We start from the raw sequence: 22,589 nt of genomic DNA, 5'->3' as shown, positions 1-22,589 counted from the left end.
CCCCCCCCCCCCCACACACACACACACACACACACACACACACACATTTTAAATTATTTAACTATGTCTAAAGAGAAATTGATATATTATTATATAAATTATCAATATAATTGTCAATCTAATTATCAATCTAATCATAAGTATTAAAGCTCGATTGAGATCGAAATCAATACAATCAAATAATGCCTACACACTTCAAGCCAACACTGAATGACAATGTGAAGATTGCTTTATTTGAATTAATAATAATAATTAAGTGTAGTAAAAAGAAATCCATTATTTTTGCATGAAATTGAATGGAAAAATAATGGATTTCTTTTTACTACACCTAATAATTATAATCATAGACGTTTCGATTCTGTTTCGGATTCTTATCATGTAAACTGTTCACAAAAAAATTTAGTCATCCAACATAAGAATAATAATGTAATAGTGATTTAAGATCCGAAACAGGATCGAAACATCTACGATTATAATTATGTTAATTCAAATAAAGCAATCTTCACATTTTCATCCATATTGAATAGACATTTGATTGTATTGATATATAAGTTATATATTATCTTCTAAATGTATTCTTATTACATGATCATACAGTTAGATCAAAGATAAGAGACTTAAATTGGAAATGCGTAACTGTATTGCTATACAAGTTGATTCCTACTACTCAATGTATCTCCTGTATGTAGTTTAACTTGAAATAGTATCGTAATTATCAACAAAGTTACCACCAATACCAAAGCAAAGCATTTAATCATGCAGCACATGGCATAATTTCGTTAGGTTAATCGTGCGATGAAAATGATGATGAAATATTCAAGATAATGTAATGCAAATTATTTCATAACAGAGATAATTGAACGAAGCATCTGGTTTTAGGAGAACTTCTTATGTTTTTGCGTAGGTGACTATTGAAATGTCCTATCAAGCTAATGGAGCCCGTATGGTTGAGGCAGATGATCTAGTGCCTATTTTGACACCTACCACTGATATTTTACCGCGATTGAAGATTTTGGCAGCTCATTTCATCACCAAATACAATATAGAGCCTTCCTTTATCGTTAGAGTGCCAGGAAGGTAAATTTCTTTTTAATAAAAAATTTAAATCTTACATAAGCTCTATTATCAAATACTTAATGCGAAATTAATTATATAAGACATTATGTATAACACAATTATACGGATCCTATAATCATCAAATAAATTTATATCTTAATTTTGAAAACGCGGCATTTATTGTACATAAATTTTATAGATCATATATAGTCAGAATACGCTTTTATCAATAAATGTGCGCTTTTATTTCTGAAATTTTATAATGCAATGTAATTATATGTATATTAATATGTAATGCGCGCTGATATCATAAGCGCATTCTGAATATGAGTCACAGCTTCTAGAGATTCTGCAAGTTATTTTGCTATAAATACATTTACGAATACTTCCATTACAGAGTTAATCTGATAGGCGAGCACATCGATTACTGCGGATATTCAGTCTGTCCAATGGCCATTGAACAAGATATTCTTGTCGCGGTAACATTATCGAAAGATAATGAAATTCATCTCACCAATGTAGATTCAAAATACGAAGACTTTCGATGCAGTTTCGACAATACAGGGTAAGCGTAATTTGATAGGAATCTAAATTCATTTACAATAAATAGAATCAATAGATAGAATCAATAGTTTAGATAAGTTTGAGGATTTTTCGATTAATTTTATAATAGTTTGTAGAAACTAAACGATACATTCATTTGAAAGAAACTTGAGATTACTAAGATCTTACGATATCGTATCTAATATATATAGCAAACTATACCGCACGTGGCATATAATGTAACACCTCCATAATACACATCGTGCTCACAGTTGTGGTCTTAGGCACTTATAAGCACTTATAGCTCCCTAACAATTTAAGCCTGCTGATCCCTTACCGCGGCCATCTTGGATTATGACGCTGAAACTAGAATTATATGCGATTTATCTGTACAGTGTACGTGCGTTCGCATTGGTTCTGATAAATTCATTTCATAATTAAATTAATCTAAATGAAAAACATGACAGTTATTTTACGATGTAAAAATCTAGTAAAAAAAACATCGGATCACCAATGAACTTGTGCTACGCGTAATGTAAGAAAAGCAGATGATATTGTGCTTGTGCGCAACCTCGCTCTCGTTTGGATTAAATTACCTCAGCGCTTTCTTTGCTCCATGTATAATACCGAGGAAGATAATATGAACTTTCTTAATCTCATTCATTATTCAATGTCGCGCAACCACGTCGGATAGCATATAACTCAGATGACAGACTTAGCGAATCTATACCATTATCGATTTTCCGATTTTTCTGTCATATATATACGCGTTAATTTTTACAGTAATAACAGATAAGACCATAAAAAGGAGGATAAATATATAAATAAAATATCTGACAATATTAATTTTCCTTTCGCAATACCTTAATACTGAGAGTTAAATTTCTATAAATGTATATACATGGAATGAATGATTTTGTTAAAGTATTTAACTTCTAAAAATAAATATTTAATTTCTAAAAATTTAACTAGATACATATCTGAAAATAATGTTATTAGACCATCAAAATAATTATGTGAAACGTTTAAGCATTAAAAACCCTAAAGTAACTTTACCCAAACTAATTAGTAACTAATTTGAGCAATGTTACTATAGCAAATAATTCGGGCGACAAAATTATTCTGACGGTCCAAATAAAATTATTTTCAAATCTGTATCTAATTAAATTGTTTAATACTTCAACAAAATCTTCTTTCCGTGTAAATGTAACATAATTACATTTTATTGCATTTCAGATCTTATATTAGCGATAGCGAAAGCGGGCCGACATGGTACAAATATTTTCTATGCGGTGTAAAAGGAGCGTTGGAAATAATCCCAGCGGAGTCAGTTCCAACGGGAATTCTGATTGCAGTATGGGGAAACATTCCCCCTAATTCTGGCCTTTCGAGTTCCAGCGCTTTGGTCTCGGCCGCGCTCCTCTCGGTCGTACACGCTAGTCAGGTGAGTACTTTAATTATTCATCTTACGCGCGAAATGTTTAATATTATCTTCTGCTCCGTATTACGAAATAATATCACGAGCGTTAAATGTCATCTAAAAAAAATAACAATAATAGAGTAAGGCTAATGAAAGTGCGGTAAACAAAGCGCAAGTAATTTTACTGAAACTAGTTTAAAATTAATGTTCGTAATAAATAAGTATTCGAACGTTTCAATTCATTTTGAAGGTTATTCATTACTGATGAAAACTCCAAAGTGTTGAAATGTTCGAACATTATTTATTATGAACATTAATTTTGTATACTATAGTTTGTAAAATGAATTGTGCTATGTTTATTGGGTCACACTTTTATTAGCCTTGTTCTCATTGTTGTTTAAAAAAAATAATTAACAAGCAGCGCATGAATGGATGTAGTTTCAAAAGTTCGCAAATTATTCTTTTAGACTTTAATTGGATATTTTCTGCTTTGATGCACAATTATATAATCGGCAATTCTATCGCCTAATTCTCCAGTTAGACTTTTCTACATCGTTCGTATAAGTCTGTTGGAAAACAGACTTATACGAATGATGTAGAAACGAGATATCGTATATTTATCGATGTCACAAGTACTAAGTGCTGAGAGGTATTGTGTTTGACCAAGTAAATCAAAATACCGATCACTACTTCGTATTCTTCCATTACTTCTTCTACGCTCTTAGATCCTATTTCCTTGGAATGCCTTGAACGCTTTCGTGTGCTCGAGCGGATATCGAACGCGACATAGATACTGCGGATCTTTGAGATACTCCCTTTAATGCTTTGTATTATTTTTCGAGTAGCATTATCTTATATATACCTTTCAGCTTTCTATAAAGTTTAGATTTTTTTATTTCTTTAGTTTGACAATTTTATCTTAAATTTATTTCGTAAACTGTTATTTTAAATTATAAATTTATTATTTAGATTATGAATATATATATCTCGTTTTAATAATAGAATATTATCAATAGAAATTGTAGTTGTTATCACAGATATTATTTGTGATAATAGTATAAGCTATTTGTATATTATAGCACCAGTTATCGAAGCATGAATTGGCAACTAGCAGTGCTCAAGCAGAGAGACATATCGGCACTCAAGGTGGTGGAATGGACCAAGCTATCGCTTTTCTTGGGAAAGCAGGTAATTCTGCACTTTCATTAATTTATATGAATAAAATATTGTTATTTATTCACTTATTTTTGCTGATTTCACTTGATTCTTCCTTGTTATTCTTATTCAAAATTAAATCATAATAAAATTTTGTAAGATATAATCTTTAAAAATTAAATAATTAAAAGAAAATATTTCTTCTAATCAATATATGGTAATCCTCAAAATTGTTTACATATATATGGTAATTTTGCGATCACAAGATTCATATTAAAAAGTTCAAAATTTTTCGCAATGTTGTCTGTTTATTCGTAAAGGTACGGCTAAGTTGATAGAGTTTAATCCCCTGCGTGCAACTGATGTAACATTGCCAGAAAATGCAGTGTTCGTAATAGCACATAGTCAAGCATATCACAACAAAGCCTCAACTGCCGACTATAACCTCAGAGTTGCGGAATGCCGATTTGCCGCACAAATATTTATATCTTTTTATAATAATACACGCATCTTTCAAGAAAAAGAATTTTCATCGTAACTAATATTATATATTTTCAAATATCAATTTAAATGATGATACAATTATACGCCCTTATTTAATTTATTTCTTGGTTCAAAATGTTTCAAATCCTTTAAATATTCGTAAAAATAATTCAAAGATTAAGATTCTTTTCCCGTTTACGTTTCACGCTCGTTGCTTCTTCAATAGATATTGATTGATGCATTTCGCACTTATTCAGGACATTTTCTAACTTTTAGCTTCCCTAATTCGATCTCTTCGCTTTTCTTCTTCTCAAAAATCATATATTTTAAACTTAATAATATATGAGGAAAAATATAGGTTTCATGAAAATACACAATAATAATTTATTCATGATATTATATCATGATCTCCTTTCCCTCAACTGAGCAATGAAATCTATCTATATTCTGTTTAGATGATAGCCAAGAAAAGAAATATAGATTGGGAGCGTGTTCAAAGATTAATCGACATTCAGGAGAGGCTCGCTTTAAATTTGGACGAGATGATTACTGTAGTAATGACAGAACTACACGAAGAGCCGTATACTCTTGATGAGGTATACATTGTAACGTAATAAATAAAAAGGGAGATATTTTTCTCTACTGTAGAAACACAGTTTCTCAACAGAGGGTATATATCTTTTTAAAGATTATTAAAGAAGCGCATCTTACAAAAAAAAGCAACTTTATTGCGCTATAAAAGATAATAAAAAAAAATGTCGTGCAATTCATTCGTGTTAAACTTGATATCGGATGAATGTTTTATCATTAATGAATCAAGGACAATTACCGATGAAATATAAATTTTTCTCGTAGATCTGCGAGAGCCTCAGTACGGATTACGAACGATTGAAGAAAACGTCTCTCGTCAGTTCATTTAATATCTCGCAAACGTTCAAACTGCAGCAACGGGCTCTGCACGTTTTTCAAGGTAAAAACATCAATTTTCATGCGCTGGTAAATCGCCAAACGCTATTTTAAATCCGATAAATCAAGTGAGCTTAAATCCTTCCTTGTTTTTATGCACCAATATATTCTTAACTTTACCACGCAAGCAAATGCATTACAATTTTTTGTGAATTTCATGCTCATTAGAAAAAAGTTTAAGGATTTATTAAAAAGTTAGAAATCGAACTTCGTTTCGTCGCATTAATTGAGTTATTAAAGTACTTAAGTATTTTCGATCTTATCTCTCGATATTACCATCAAGCATAAAAGCAGCGTGAAAAGTTGCATCGAATCTCAGAAGTTATAGCATCTACTGATTCTGTACATGAAACCGATAAATCAATTAGGTATATGTACAAGCATTATTATAATATATTCTATGAAGCTATAAATTATTTTGCTAGACATATGTCGATTGTAACTTTTAAAGGTTTAAAAGGTTCGATTCTAAACTTTCTAAACTTAAGGCTCCTGTTTACGCCTCACTCCAGATTGTAATGTCAGAAGCAAAAAAAACACACACGATAAAAATGCTGTTAGATTATCTTTGAATAAAAATATTTTTTTCAATAAAACATTTGCAATTAGAATGGACTTATAAAAATATACTAAAAACTTCTTGTTTTAAGAAAAATTAAATCATATTTATTTTTTGCATAGCTGTGAACATGCAGCCTATTTCATTTTTGTATAATTCATTTTCAAATATATGGAGCATTTAAATATTGCAGAAAGAATAATTAATCATACAAAAAATGATATGTATAATTAATCATACAAAACAATAACGTTATTTAAAATTTGTATTTAATTTTTCCCTTTTATTTTAATGTTTTTTTCTTAGTAGCAAATGCTACGATAAAGCACACATATTAATTAATGTCAAATCAACTAGCATCACATTAAACACTCTGCAAATATCTGTTAAATGTTACATTGAATCATCATCACGTTAAAAAGCACAATGGTTGGCATTACGGTGGTCAGTAAACTCGGCTCGATTAACTGCACCGCTGCTTTTACACCGCAGAGGCTGGCAGAGTGTTCGCGTTTCGCCATATAAACGAGGAAAGCAGCATAATGGAACACGAGAAGCTTCAACATCTAGGCAACCTGATGTCGAAGAGCCACGCCAGTCTCTATAAACTGTACGAGTGCAGCCATCCTAGCGTGGATGCGCTCGTCGAAAGAGCTATACTTTGCGGTGCATTCGGTGCTCGACTCACAGGAGCTGGGTAAGTTATTATACCAATTTAAAATATTATAATATTCACACATGATAAAAAAATTATATCTAAATTGAATTTTCTGCTGTACCAAATACAGAGTACTTTTTATGACGAGGATTTATCAGATAATACTATATTAAATTTATATTAATATTTATTCAATATTTTATTGTATATTAATTTCATATATCATTTTTATTACTTCACAATGAAAATGAAATCATTACTTTCGTAATGCAGCTGGGGTGGTTGCATCGTAGCTATTATTGATAAAAACGAAGTTCAGCAATTCGTCGAGGCTCTCCGAGCATATCTTTGTCAAAACAGCACAAAGGATCGAGCGGAACTTGAAGACATGGTGTTCCCGACGTCACCAAATCAGGGCGCTATTATTTACACAGCGTCAACACTGTTTTGAACTATAAAACCCTACGATAAATAAATACATATAGTGGTTTACTTAGTGCGCGTTGTCACCTTTGTTGACATTCCATCATTTTTTCCTGTTCACTTTGCTTCCTTCTTTTTTTATCAAGCTTTCTTTCATCTTACATCACAAATTTTAATTGAATGATAGAATGTCACACGCCTATGCGTCATTCAGTATGTCTTTGATATTTTTGAAGTCTACCGCGAACGAATAGAGTATATTATATTTAAACTTACTTTGCTTCTTGCCATTTAATCACTAATATGTAAATTCTATTCTACTATAATAGTATTAAATGAGATCTATTGAATAGAGTGCCTTGTAATGTCGCACATTACGATATTCTCGAAACAAAAATCCCCAAAAATTATTATATAATTATAATATAACGAATAGTAATTCGTTATTCCAAAAATGTACCAAGTTAATTACATGATATAATTATAATAATTAATATAAATTATTATTTACTTGTAATATTTTTAAAATATAATAAAGCAAGATAAGATACATAAAGATCATTTTTAAATCTTCCTCTTTCTTTTCTATTTTTTTGTTTTTGCTGCTTTTTTTTTACAATGAACTGAAATAAAAGGGCTAATAAATTACAACGATAGTTGATTTAATATACGACACATAAAAATGATAATTTAATGTTGAGTGTTAAACAAGCGAAATCTTTGTGATTTTTAAATACTGACGTGATCAATTACTATTATTTTTGACTTTTGAATTTAGTTCATTCAGAAAATGCTTCCATATCTTCTCATACATTTTAAAGAAGATATATGTATCTCTGAAAATTCCAACAATGGAGGTTAATTGGGTACATATCTACACTCCATTTTCTTGATAGAAACATTTTCTACATGATGCTGTTTTAATGAAATGTATAATACAAGATTCTTATATTTCTTAAAATTATCACTGAGAAAATGTATAATAACGCATAAAACTGTAAAATATCCAATTAGAAATAAGTGAAAAAGGCTATGTTCGATCAAAGCGAGTCTAGTCTAATAATAATTTTGTGCCAATTATAAATATTTTATTTTTTAAACTTACTTTATCATTTGATGAATTTAACGCAATAATTTTGATATTAGTCGATTTTACGATTTAATAATAATATTAAAAATTTCAAGTTAATTTTATATTCACTCTTGTAATTTTGCTGATATTTAGACGTCACTATTACATCACATTACAATCGTAATAACATAACCGTTGTGAAGTTTAGATGATTATTACGTAACTCTCTAATGATACCGCAGTAATGCGAATCCTAGATCTAACTAAGGTCACCATGCAATGAAAGCATGTACCTGTAAAGGTGATATGATGGCAGGACTTGTACTGCATATTTGCGAATTACATCAGATATTACCTCTCAGTGCTGTCGCATGTTCCAGGATGAGACAGAGGTTGCTTTATAAAATCATAGTTATTTAAAAACACATAAACTTTGTCGTTTAAAGACAGATAACATAGATGTCTTAGGCCCAATTACACTTTACTTTCACTTAAATGAGGCTTGAATCTCTCACTTTCTCTTTTAGCCGAGAAAGTGGGAGAGATAGAGTTTTAAGCTTCGCTTAAAGTCAAAATAACGTTGATGCAAGCCAAGTCTTAAGCCTTTATTTATAATAGCGTATCTGTTAAAGAAGTTTAGTTGAAAATTTAGAATTAATCTTATTGTTTTAATAAATAGATATTAAAATAACAATTTAATAATTAAAATTTGCTAATAACACATATTTTTAATCAAATTTAAGTAAATATTCAATTAAGACTCAAATAACAGTATTTTCTTAAACCGCTCTCTTAATCAAACGCAATTAAGTGTTATCTTAGATATTTAATGTTATATTAGCGACGCTAATAAGTTCACAAAACAAAACGCAAGACATGAAATAACAATTCATTTCGAAATTGATTTGAGGAATAGAATATTTAATGCGAATCTGTGTTATAAAATGTTCAATATTTCAACAAAAATTAACTGGTATGACTTTGATATTTATTTCTGCAGCGTACATAGAGTCGCCGCACACTATTATCATTCGAACGACAAAAGTCAAGGCGAATGGGTAAAAGCCTCTACGTATATTGTATCGTATTACTATTTAAAACGCGATCGTGAAAGACATTCGGAAGACTCCAAATAGACTCCAAATACTTCTGTTCTTTGCGTTTCGTATAATTACTAAACATTCAATAAGTTACAATTTCCTACATCTTGATTTTACTTGATTTATTCATGAACTTCAGGTTTGAATGCACAAAGTAATGAATCATCGATGATTCAAGCAAAAAAAACTGATAAATTGATCCATTAATAATAATTATATTTTATTAAATTGAAGTGTTTGAAAAACACTGCCAACGTGTGCGATATATACTTTGTGCAAATTTCAATTGTATATTTTTAGATTTCATTTTAATTAGTCGTTTAATTAGTCGTTTTAATTAATTCGAGACATTATTTTCATATCGCATGGTTGAAATGCTAATATCATCGAATTTTTTGTTTTTACAACGTCTATGCACCATTAGTATAAATTATTGAAGATTTCCAATAAATAATCTGCGAGATTTAAGTCGTTGTACTAATTTGGAAAATTTACAAATGTCAAACAGATCATAGTGATAACGTAATGACCTTCGCACTCTTCCCGTTATTCTTCATGATGTATGAATAATATAATGCATCGCGTGCAACTAATGTGGGAGTGTCGTGTAAATTTGTGCAATTATTTTATTCTGATGATTAATGTGCGTTATTATTAACCATATTTCAACGCATATTGTGTGTGCGAGTTCAACAAATCCGAAAAGAGGAAGAGGAGGACTGTGAGGCATCGAACAATGGCAGCACAACAACAAAGTGAGGAAATTATGTTGTATTTTATTAATAGATCTCTTCGTAATTATATCTGTTAATAGATTTTCGTAAATTGTATCAAATATAATACGGATCTTACACGAATTAGTTCAATACAACTCGTTAATCCATCTAAGTCGCAATTAGAGAACTTAAAACTGAAGTAGATGTAAAAACTTCGAAGAGATCTCTCCTTTTCTTGATTTTTCAATTTCTTTGCTTTTAATTTTATGTTTTATAAACACGCAGATCTTGTATAAACATTAATTAAATTTAATCAATTGTTTATTGTTTTCTGTGTCTCAGAAGAAGATAAAGAATTTAAACTAACTAATTAAAATCATTCTATAAGAACAGTCGATAGACATATAAAATATGCGAAAACTATTTCAGTTATCTATGTTTTAAATCAGGCTTGAGCTGCATTGAACTAAACTTGCGGATTTAATCTGTGAAAGCGACAAAGCGATCAGACAAGCGTGTGTTCGAATTGCATAGACTAGCCATAGTTAAAGTCGGAACGCTTGTACGAAATCTCTCGGGACTCACCGAAGGTGTTTCAGTCTATGCAAAGCTCAAATTAAACTTAACATTCATTTTGGAAGTTGTTCTCAAACAGCTATTGATTAGTGAACATCTACTGCAATATTACAATAGCAATCAAAGCATTGCTAAAGAGAGCAGCTCAAGTCCAATTCCTATGAATGATTGTAGATAAGAAGAAACTCATACGTAAAATAAACCTTATGAAATTACAGATTTATTTCATTGTAGCTATGAATTATTCAATCGTTTAATCAGTGCTTGATCATTTAAAAGTTAATAGATAAATTTCCTCTCAGAAAACATTTAATACATTAACAATTAATTGTAATATATCCTTTCCATCAATTCTTTTCCGATGAAAAATTTTATTATTTAATTTTAATTGAAATGGAATACAAATAAAAATCTCAAATTATTACCGATTATTTCTTGTATGATATTCATATTTCCACATATTTGTTTTATTAATAAACGAGAAAATCAATTATACCGACAACCATTAAATGTCAGCAGCTGATATATTATCAAGACAGATTTAAATAAGAACAAAAGACTTTCCATCATTTCGATGCAGCACCTTTAAAAGCGCATCGCGTATTTTTGTTCGATTGTTCACACTTCGGATTTTCATTCGTTTTTTTTTTTTATTCTTCTCACTGATAGATCGGTTTTCTCGACATACACATACGCTTCCCGCAATACGACGATTTTCCATTTGCCCACTGAAATTCTTTCCACTATTATTCGAGTAAACAAAAACGAGTAATATTAGTTTTCTTTTCATTAAACTACGTGTGTGCTACTCTTTCTTTTGTTTTCGAACGTTTTATTGTGTTTGATGAAAAATATATTTTTTATGTCAATGATCTATCAAAATCGGATCGACTTTTTTTCTATTTTTTTCTGATAACACGGCGAAAATACGCATTCACATGTTCAGTTTACACGTATACATATGTACATATTCTTTCAAAGTCTGAAACTAGATATGAATCGCACAATGGCTTTAGAATTGCGTTTTTTAATAAAAGAAGTTTTCCGAAAAGAAAGAAGAGAGAAATGAGTCGAATCTACTGCGGAACATATTCTGTCTCGCTGGACATGTGGAACAACCTCGAAACCTCTATGTCGATTAACAATACTTTCAGAACTTTAATAAAAGAAGTCTTTTGAAACGAGGGAATGGAAATGAGTCGAATCTATTTGTGGAATACATTCTATCTCGCTGGACACGTGAAACACCCTCCAAATCTATGTCGATTAACGATAACACGATATCGATATCACGCGCTGCATGGATGCTTTTAGGTTATTACGAGATCGATCCCTCGTTTGTTGGGATTAATTTTTTCCAAGGATCACTTTCACACGTCACACACGAGCATATAGTCGATCCTCAAAGCAACAGACTTATCCTAGTTTCAAATAAAATTAACACGAGCACTTTGCGTACGTGGAATTGAAACTCGATAAAGTAATTTAATCACAATTTAACTGATCATTCGCACGTGAAATTCACTTCCCGAAAAAATATTCGGTACTATCGCGATCATATATTTTAGCTTGATGTACTTATATTGCGCGGAAGACGAAACTAATCATCAATTGATTTAAAAGATCCGTCCCATTGAAGTGCATATCGTAAAGTTCTATATTCCCGTCCTCATCGCTTACAAATATTCATGATATTATGATCCATATATAATATATGAACAGAAATCATACCGTGTGCCCCTTTTATAAATATACCGGACATTGCAAAATTTTCAAAAAAGATAGAACTCCTTTATAAACTATATGATAATTTAAGCAAAAATATCGACTAATGTTATTTCTACTATAAATAACGTTGTTAATAGATGTAAAATAATAAGTATTTTAACATTTTCTTCGTATATGCTTATATGAACACTGTACATTTATTTGTATTGTTCTAAATATATCGAAAAATATTAACTAACTAAGAAGGTATCATTTATTTTCAATAAATAGATTGTCAATGATGATTCGAAGCTTAGCGAAATCTTTTAAACAAAGAAATAAATAGAAAACGAGCTTTTGTCAAAAGTGCAAAGCTAGTAAGATCTTTAATACCCCATTCAATCTCGCTACTTTCACAAGTGAATAGCCTTCTCTCTGGGGAGAGAGAAGGTTACAAACTCTTAAAGTTTCAGAATAATGTATTCTGCAAGTAGCTCACAAAGCATTTATCCGTTCCGTGTTCCATAAAATTCACTTCATATAATATTTAAAAAATTTTGTGCGCTTATTTTATTGGGTAAACTCATTTTGTATCGAGATATTAAAAAAAAATGATCAAATCAATTCCTTCAAAATTTTTAAATAAGATCGACAAGAAGAGTTGTTGCGATTATACATTGTAAGTCTTCAGCTTAGTAAAAACTGTCGTTGTTAAATGTGACCGTAAGATCTTAAAACCACTTGAAACTAGAACATTACAGTTTCAATAAAAAGTAACGATCTGGCACATGGATAGATAGCGTCTTTGTGTAACTGAATCGGCCATCGTAGAAAGAGCACGAGTCAATTTCTTTAGAAAATTGATTGATTCTACTACGACTTTAGAAAATTGATTCTATCACGACGACTGTGAATCGTCACGATAACTCTTAAATTCTGTCCAGAGAAAATGACTAAAGTCATTATCAAAGTAAGACATATGTGCAGTTAGTTAAGAGACTATCTCTAGTGACAAGCAATTGCAAAAGTTTTTCCTCACTCTTGGAGGAAAATAAGTCACAGTTAGAAATATAGTATTTTTTTTAATGTAAAAATAAATTCTTTATCTCAAATTGTTAAATGTTCTTTTTTAACAAATCTTAATATAGTATCAATATAAACGAAAAAAGTAAGAAGGAAATGATGTAAACAATAAGGAAAACATGAGGAAGACCATATACTGTGGTGAAAGACGCGACATTGAGAAATGTAGCTCATTTATTTTGAATAAAGTTGAATACTTTATTTTATCAAAGAAAAGAAGCAGAAGAAAAAAAGAATACTGATGAAATAATACAATTTTCATTAGAATACTTATTTTATAAAAAAAAAAATGTAATTATTTTACAATAAGAAAATTTATAATTAAGAATAAAATCGTGTTGTAATAAAATTTCGTTTATTAGCTTGTGATCAAAAATTTTAATCGCTTTTCATATAAATAGTAAAAAATAAAAATTGTTCTCAATTAATTTCTCTTCAAATATATTGTATAGATTTAATTATAATTTTAATGATAAAATTAAATTAGAAATTACAAAAAACTGAAACTTAATAACAATGTAAGACTAACAATGTAAGACGAATTGCGTATTTCTAAAAATTTTTTTCCGTGTCATACAATATATTAGTTCTCTCAGAGACACAGCTGTTTCTCCAAGAAAAAAGAACCATAGTACTGGTTGCGCCTTTTATATCTACTTCTTGAAAATAACTGTCTCTTGAAAAAAAATTATTACTTCATCATCTGTTTTATGTTAAAATAAATAAGGGATGATACTGAAAAACAAGGAAGTACACCAAGTTTAAAATTTGATATCTCGTTTTTTGTATGGGATAAAGATTTATTGTATTCGCGTTTTTCATACCCTAGCACATAGAATTTTTAAACATAGAATTTTTAAAAGCTTATACGAAATATGTACAGAATTAACTGACATATTTTTGGCAACGTATTTTTCTATCAGGAAAACGTAATCTCTCTGAAGTCGACAAAATAGATCCAACCAACTTTCCTTATTTGATATATATATGTGTGTAAGTTTTAAGGATATACAGAACTTACGATGTTACAGATACATGTACATACGCAACCTGGAATTTGAATCTATCTTGTCTTACAAAGTAAGGCTTTTCCAAGCTTAGTTTTACAGTATATATTAATATGCTCTCCGATTCCTAACATCAAAGAAAAAGATAAGGCTATAATACATATTATGTTTTTAATCTTCGGAAAATGTATGTTCAATTTAATAAATTATATTAATTATATTTATAGCTTGAATGTTATATGATTTATTTCAGTGATGTACGGATGAATGGTGTAAACAAACAAAAATATTGTACATTCAAAATTTTTATATTCTTCTAAAAAAACAAAATCGCGAAAAATCTCGGTATCTCATATTTTTGTTTCATTTCATATTCTTTTCTTTAAAAATACTTAAGTAAAATAAGGAATATTGATAATAAAATATAAGTATGCGAATTTCATAATTGCGTATAAACTTATAATATAAACATTATATATTAAATAAATATGTACATATATTATAAAATAATATGTACATATATTATTACATAATATAATAATAATAATAATAAGGCAAATGTGTGCTTTGTTATATACAGGGTGTCCCATAATTCATAATCAAAATTTTAATAACATATTCGTGAACTTAAAAATAAGAGAAGAATTCTAATATCAAAATGTCGAGGCTATAATAGTTTTTAAATTAATAGCGGTTATAGTTAACTAATCAGAGCTGATATTTCACGTGTTCAGGGATGATATATTATACAAGCGGATATTCATTCACTTATGTTCACTCCATATAAGATTGAAATAATAACGTATATCTACAATAATATTGAATATTTCAATATGTTTAAACATCGAAAATAATTACATATGCAACGTGCATAACATAAAAATATTACAGAATATTAAAAATAACAAATATGTATAACGAATTATTTTAAATATATATAACAAATTAATTAAAAAACTATTACAGTTTCGACATTTTGATATTAGAATTTTTGTCTTATTTTTAAATCAGGAATGTATTATTAAAATTTTAGTCACGAATTGTGGGACACTTCCTACACTTAATTATTTTAATATTTTCAGATATAAAAGATGCAACGTAATATTCTTTTTCTCGAAAAAAAAGTTATACATGTTTTTAAAGAAACGTTTCTAACGAAATGACGCAAGAAAATATAGGTATCCGAGAATAGCTTTGCTAAAAGAGCTTTTTTATATTTTTAATTTTTGCATCTCTTGATTTAATTTTTAATTTTTCATCGTTAAAATTATTAGTTTAATCTATTAATAGTAATTTAAAAGAGAAGAAAGATTATTACAAATTTTTAATATAAACACATGTTCAAAATAATGAAATTTTTTATTAATATAATTTATATTAGCGCGATATACACAGTGCACTTTGATTACACTTTAATATATTTGCACACACAAGATCGATATAGATTGTAATTAACTAATTGCTCATTGTTATCCATAATTTCCCGACTTTCCGTTCAAACGCCTCTAAATTACTGTGACAAAGCATGGGAGTTGCCTTTGATGTGTAAAAACGTCAGTTCCAGTTTCACGCGGATTTCCACCATCTACCACGTCTCTCTTATTGCGGCTCTAGTGCCGCTATAATTCAGAATCAAATGAGCTATATACGGACGCAGATCAATAAAGATTCACTCGTTCATAAAGATTCACTCGGAAATGTTCGGACAAGATAATCGTGGATAATCAATACAATTTCGTAACATTTCCAATTTCGCGAAGTGAAACCGCGTGATTTTGTTTCCTCTACGTTCCTTTCCGGAATTCTTTCCGGAGTGTAAATCCCATTTCAACTACTTTTCGCAAATAAAATAACGTATCGATTTTCTATCTTGGGTTGCATTGAACGTCAAAAAGCACAACTTTTACAGTTACCTAGGAGAATGAAATAGTTCATTCTAACTTCATTATACCTACAAATTTTCATCAAGCGCATCTATATCTCCTGTGGTACTTTTCGTACAATATGTAAGAAGTATATTTATGTAGAAATTACCGTCATAAAGTTTCTCTCGATTTCTTGTTACAGTGTTCTTGTTACACCTCGGTGATTACCAAAAAATATATATATCACGCAAAGAGAGAGAAAGGAGAGTGAGCGAGAGGAAGGGAAAGTTTACGCACCAACGTATCTACATATATATAATTGTTTATTCATTAAATCCTTCATCAAACAAATATCGAATTCCGCCTCTGCGAAATTATATCCTTCGTCAATTTAATAATCCTATAGCCATAGCTTTGAGAATATAGAACAAGAGACAAATCTCCAAGATTTTATGGACAAATCTTGTTTTTCTTTGATTTCGTATTTCAAAGACTATATTTTGCATTATATCCTATAATTTATAATTTTTTTTCTTATATATAAATCCCTCGATCACAGATTGAATAAATTTGCAAATTATACAACGTTGACACAACATGTAATTAATGTATGCATAATTTAAAATAATATCGGGCTTTGTGTTATGTAAATTTTGTAATTTTCATTTATGCAATTATTTATAACATATAAGGTCATTTTAATTAAATGCAGATGATAATATTCATATGTATGTAGCAATTTCTATGTCGATAGATAATAATAATAGAATCGTGTTAAAATAATGATAAACATCCGAAATGACTATCTAGTTGTACGCCGAGGGTCTGAAAGAGTAAATATATAATTGTGTCTGACAACTAGTGTGTCGTAACAATAAGAACTATTAGTAGAATTCCATAAATCATGCAATAGATCAACGATAATTGGGAGACAAAGGAATAAACTTTAATTACTCTTTTTCATACGCTAACGCTAGTCTGTGTTAAATTAAATTTACTTTACGTTTGTGCACAGATAAAATCCAAAGAATATGCAAAAAAGGTGAAAAGAGCATCGCAAAATAAATTTTAATTCAACAAAAAGTGTTAAATTTGATAAAAACTCTTTTATGAATAAAAGAATTTAATTATCAATAAACGTCCAATGAACTTCAATAAATATCTTTTTCCAATTTTAATTAATTTCCAATGAGAGGTTCAATTATTAAGATCTTCAATGCAAATTAAAATGTAGAGAGTTCAAACACGAATTCAAAACTGGAACAATAGGAACAATAGCTTTCTTGCGTATATTCATTTAATAGAATGCATACCTTTGTCTTTGAGGTAAAGTATTATGCATGAATGATATATTTTGAAAGAATGTTTAATAACATAAGAACGTAAAAGCAAAGTTGCAAATCAAAAGAAGCAACGAGTTGCAGAACTTTATAGTGATAAAATATGAAACATTGGCATTAGATAATAATCGAATAAACAAGCTACGCACTATAAAGTCGATGCTTTTCTTTCGAAAGAAAGTAACATCAGAGAATCATTTCAATGAAATTATTTTAGTTTGACAAAGTAAAAAATTAAATTATTAACTAATGTTATAAACTTTATAATAAAGAAATTGTTTTTAAAGTACGATTAAAAATAATATGTTATGGAAAATGATTAAAAAAAAAAAAATATATATATATATATATATAAGCACGTGTGTTCGGATCGCGTCACTATAAGCATGATCCAGCTTTTAAAATAATTATAAAATAAACTCCTTTTTTATTTACATTTTCTTTCTTGACAAATGAAACAATTGTGGCTTACAACAATGCATGCACTCTGTTAAAATAAAAATTTTTTAAATTTCTCGACAGATACTAATAATTATAAAAATAAAATAATTATACAAATCTTCGTCTACCTGATGAAAACCTTGAGCAAATAAGTTTTTCCATTATCAATCAAGAGAAAAAGACAAAGATGCTCTGCAAATCTCAGGTAAAAAAAAAAACCTTTCTTTCCCAATTCAATTCTATGGTTTTCTTCTGGTAATACAATACGTGTCGACGGATCGTGTTCGCGGCTACAAAAGTACTTTATGTGTATACATATATATAATATATAAGAAATATATATGTACACACATACGCATATACATAGGCGATAAGATATTATAGACAATTGCGCAAGCGTCACCGCCGGTGAGCTTTTTGCGGCGAGATAACTCTAGAGGAGGGAATTTCACGAGAGAGAAACGCGCACTGACAGTTGGCGCCGAGTCGTTCTCGCGTGATCTCGTTGATCTTGTCTCTTTTTCACGATGTGATAATACTCTTGATTTCCGACTTACGATCGAAGATATAAGAAACTTCGCCCGTTGGAATTCCGCCGGGTGATAATTATCGTGTCCCAAACCGCGACGAAGGATCGGACAGTCACCGTTTCTAAATTTCGCGCGAAGATCCATGTGCTCTCAGCATGGCTATCATGCAGTCTTGTTGCTGCTGGCAGTCTGTACGGAGAGGAAGTTATGCCTGTGCCATTTACACCACAGTGAGTATATCGTAATTTATCTTGAATGTTTGCAAAAAAAAATTATAGTGAGATTTATGAGCAAAGATGAATGAAAATTAAATTTTATACTACGCTCTATTTTCCGTGCATTTAGTGAATAGAATATAAATCTCTTCAGACTCCTTTCCTTTCTCTGAGTTATTTTAGAAAATCTTCACGTATAAACTTCTTCATATATTTATTTTTGCATGAAGTAACATTGGAAAGTTTTAACTTTTTTTACTTGTACAAATTTTTATATGAATTTTTATAACATAAAATTTTTTATTTGATTTTCTTTCAACAATTTAGAAAATTGATAATTTTTTGTATGTTGTATTCTGCTTCAATATATGACATTTAAAATTTTGCTTTATAGGCTCGTAAAAGAATAATTACTGGAAAATTACTGGCTGCGTTTTTTTTAAAGTAGATACATTTATAAATACGAATAATCCATATCTCAATATGAACATCAATATTTTAATATTTAGGTCCAGTTTCACAACTCATGGTTCTTAATTCTTAACCGAAGTTCAACTTATTCATTGTCTCTTTCCAATTTTAGAATTGAAAAGAGATGAGAAACCGAATCGAACCTCGGTTAAAAGTTAACTATAAATTGTGGAACTGAGCCTTAACAATAATCACTTTTGTTATTGTTTCGCCTAACGATTTGTGTCTAATAAGAATGATAATAACTTTATATACAATTTTAATGATTGATTCCTTCACTTTTATTCTCGAACTGTCAGACGAAATAAGTAGTACGAGTCAATAATAAATCATACATTTCCCAGATGTGATTAATAGACTTTAGCGATAAAATATCAGAACCTCTTCATATAAGTAAAAAAAAAAAAAATAGAAAGTCATTGTATTAAAGCACCTGTTTTTTTTAAATATTGTTTTATACAAATTTTAACGTCAATATTTTTTATATAAACATGTATGTCGAATATTGTCGCGTTGCAATACATATGGTAAATATGGTATGCAGTTTCGTAACACAATTCTGTAAAAATTTTGCAAGTACAATTTATGCATAACATTACCGCAACTTCAAGCCACCTACTAAATCAAATATAATACATACATAAATTTTAACATCTTTAAAAAATATTTGTAAAGTTACGTATTAAAGAGAAAGTTGTATATAAATGTTACTATTACAGTTGATAAAACGAGAGAAACATATATCCTGTTCTATATAACGTTGCTGTTCATCAACGAGAAGCACTCTTAAAGCACAACGAAACATTACTGAATTATAAGTCCTACAGTAGTTACAGCTGAGTAACGTGACGTCAACTAATGCTTGAAATCCCACAACTTCCCTAACAAGCATGCCTGTGATATATTTCTAAGCTATTACAATCATTCAAAGAAATGACAGTAAAAAAACTCACGAAAATAATAAAATACGTCCTAATTCAAATATCTTTTAAAAATACTTCAACATTTTTTTTGAATCTTTTTTATTAAATATATTTTAAATCGGGTATGCTCAAAGTAATATGAATTACAAATTAATCTTTGATAGATTATGAAAAATTGTAAAATGTTAAATTACATTTTATTACTTGATGAACGAACTTACATACACACGCTCTTTCATGACTTCGTACTTGTGTGAAATTGGATTTTCATCGATGCGATGATAGAAATCAAAACTAAATTTCAAAATAAACTGCAAGTATCAAATTCCTTGCAACTGAAAATGAGTCGTATTCGATATCGACATCAAAGGTATCATTCTGAAAAAAAAAATGTGGATATGAATTTAATATCCCGCGGTGTTTATATAATTCTCTCACCGCGTTAATATTTATAATAGTGCGGATTTAAAAACTCTTTATATCAATATCAACATGGTAAAAATTATAACAAACAATGCGGAATATTAAATTCACATCCACATTTTCTTAGAGTGATACTTTGATCATCGAATATGAATCATTTTCAGTTACAAGGAATTTGATACTTGCAGTTTATTTCAAAATTTAGTTTTGATTTCTATCATCCGTTGAAAATCCACTTTCACACAAGTGATGTTAAATCATATTCTTTAGAGTACATTAACAGAAGCAATAAGGATACACACACTTCACACGTACCTTATTATTTATATGAAAAATAAATTTGTAAAATTATATTCAATAAAAAATTAAAAAGTAAGAAGAGTAAAAAGATATAAATAAATTATTAGTTTGCTCCTTCCTCGTCATTTTTTCATACTTATTAAAGGTAAATCACGTATTTTAAACATGTGTCATGATCTATATATATAAATTTGGAAAGCCTGGTCTAAATCACCGGACTTCAACAGTAAAGAGGAAAAATCATTTTATATTTGTAAAAAATTTATATAGATCCGCAATTGTTGTTTATCTGGTATATGCTTAATTTTCTCTATCGACAAAGCGAATTACAACGAAAATTAATAAAATTAAAATGGAATATCAAATTGTGCAGCGCAGTAAATTATTGTGTGTGAAACATAATATAATTTAAAATGTAAAACTACACGACAATAAAATATATGTATATGTATATATATATATATACGAAAGTCTAATGACAACAAATATTTTTCCCATAATATATGATAAATAAAAATATACTATATATTATACCTACGCGTATTATTCCTCGCGAAATATGATACAACATCATATAAGTGGAAAAATGATATTTACAATTAATTATTAAGACGGAACAATTTCTAAGATATTTGAGAATTTAAAATACGTGAGAGCGCAAGGCAGTAGATAATTTAGATTTATAGTTGCTATGTAGACGTAAATATAATGCGCACTATTGGACATGTCATTATTAATGCAATCAGCAGTCTATTAATAATAATATAGAACATTTCATCGCGCTGGACGTGCACTCCAGTTGCATCATTAAACCAAGTAACAGCTATTGATCAACACATTCTCTTGGACACATTGGAGAATCAATTTAGTCAAAATATACGAATATCTATGATGCACACGCTACTTCATGCATATGTAAATATGTATATGTGTGTACGCATTCCATTCTTCTTGAACGCACTTTTACACGAAGCAGATTTTTCAGTCGGTCTTCCGTGAAAAACTAATGGAACAATCGAAGGGAAAAAAATAAAAGCAGTTAGTATTTTGCAATATCGTTGAAAGCTTTCAATTGTGAAGAGAATCGCTACAATACTCGGAAACTTTTTCACTTTTCAAGTATGCATTGCAATTTCCGTTTTTTTGAAGAAAAAAAAAGATTATCTGATAAAAAATTGAATTAATAATGTAGGACAGACCAAGGATCGGTTGTCCAGTTTTTGATTAACAATTTTTAGAAAAAAAGTGAATGCCTGATTTTGAAACATTATGTTACGTTTAAAATCTTTTAGATATTAAAAAAAATATTACTCGTGAATTCATCATATCGTAAAAATAAGTTATTTAATTTTAAATGAAGCTGTGAAAATATATGATAATTAATCCTGGATTGATTGTCACACGTTTTAGGATTGGCAGTAGCATATTTGTTATGGACAACACATACAAAAAATATAATTTTTATTTTAATATCAGTTCTATATTTTGAGAAATAATAGTAATTATGATATTAATTCAAACAAGATTATTTTAATTATAAAATCTGTAATAATTTGT

At 29.2% G+C, this 22,589-nt stretch overlaps 2 protein-coding genes across 5 annotated transcripts in view; both read left to right on the top strand.

Moving 5' to 3' along the window:
- LOC108690368 (N-acetylgalactosamine kinase) overlaps positions 1–7,661 on the top strand; it is a 26,726-nt gene extending 19,065 nt beyond the window's left edge. For 3 of the 4 annotated variants that reach the window (XM_018197619.1, XM_018197621.1, XM_018197620.1), the window contains 9 exons: positions 905–1,077; positions 1,454–1,621; positions 2,836–3,043; positions 4,099–4,207; positions 4,495–4,650; positions 5,111–5,253; positions 5,513–5,627; positions 6,675–6,879; positions 7,114–7,661. In XM_018197619.1, the coding sequence (XP_018053108.1) occupies positions 917–1,077; positions 1,454–1,621; positions 2,836–3,043; positions 4,099–4,207; positions 4,495–4,650; positions 5,111–5,253; positions 5,513–5,627; positions 6,675–6,879; positions 7,114–7,291 (1,443 nt within the window). In that variant the 5' untranslated portion in view covers positions 905–916 and the 3' untranslated portion in view covers positions 7,292–7,661. The remainder of the gene's footprint in view (positions 1–904; positions 1,078–1,453; positions 1,622–2,835; positions 3,044–4,098; positions 4,208–4,494; positions 4,651–5,110; positions 5,254–5,512; positions 5,628–6,674; positions 6,880–7,113) is intronic. The other variant, XM_018197622.1, reaches the window with a different exon arrangement.
- Positions 7,662–18,760: 11,099 nt separating this feature from the next.
- LOC108690399 overlaps positions 18,761–22,589 on the top strand; it is a 23,312-nt gene continuing 19,483 nt past the window's right edge. The window contains exon 1 of the mRNA XM_018197661.1: positions 18,761–18,930. Within this exon, the coding sequence (XP_018053150.1) occupies positions 18,856–18,930 (75 nt within the window). The 5' untranslated portion in view covers positions 18,761–18,855. The remainder of the gene's footprint in view (positions 18,931–22,589) is intronic.

This window comes from Atta colombica, unplaced genomic scaffold (genome assembly GCF_001594045.1).
Source record: "Atta colombica isolate Treedump-2 unplaced genomic scaffold, Acol1.0 scaffold32, whole genome shotgun sequence".
In the NCBI taxonomy this organism is placed as follows: Eukaryota; Metazoa; Arthropoda; class Insecta; order Hymenoptera; family Formicidae; genus Atta; species Atta colombica.
Note: the sequence above shows the minus strand (reverse complement) of the source record. Positions and strands in the feature narration are given on the sequence as shown.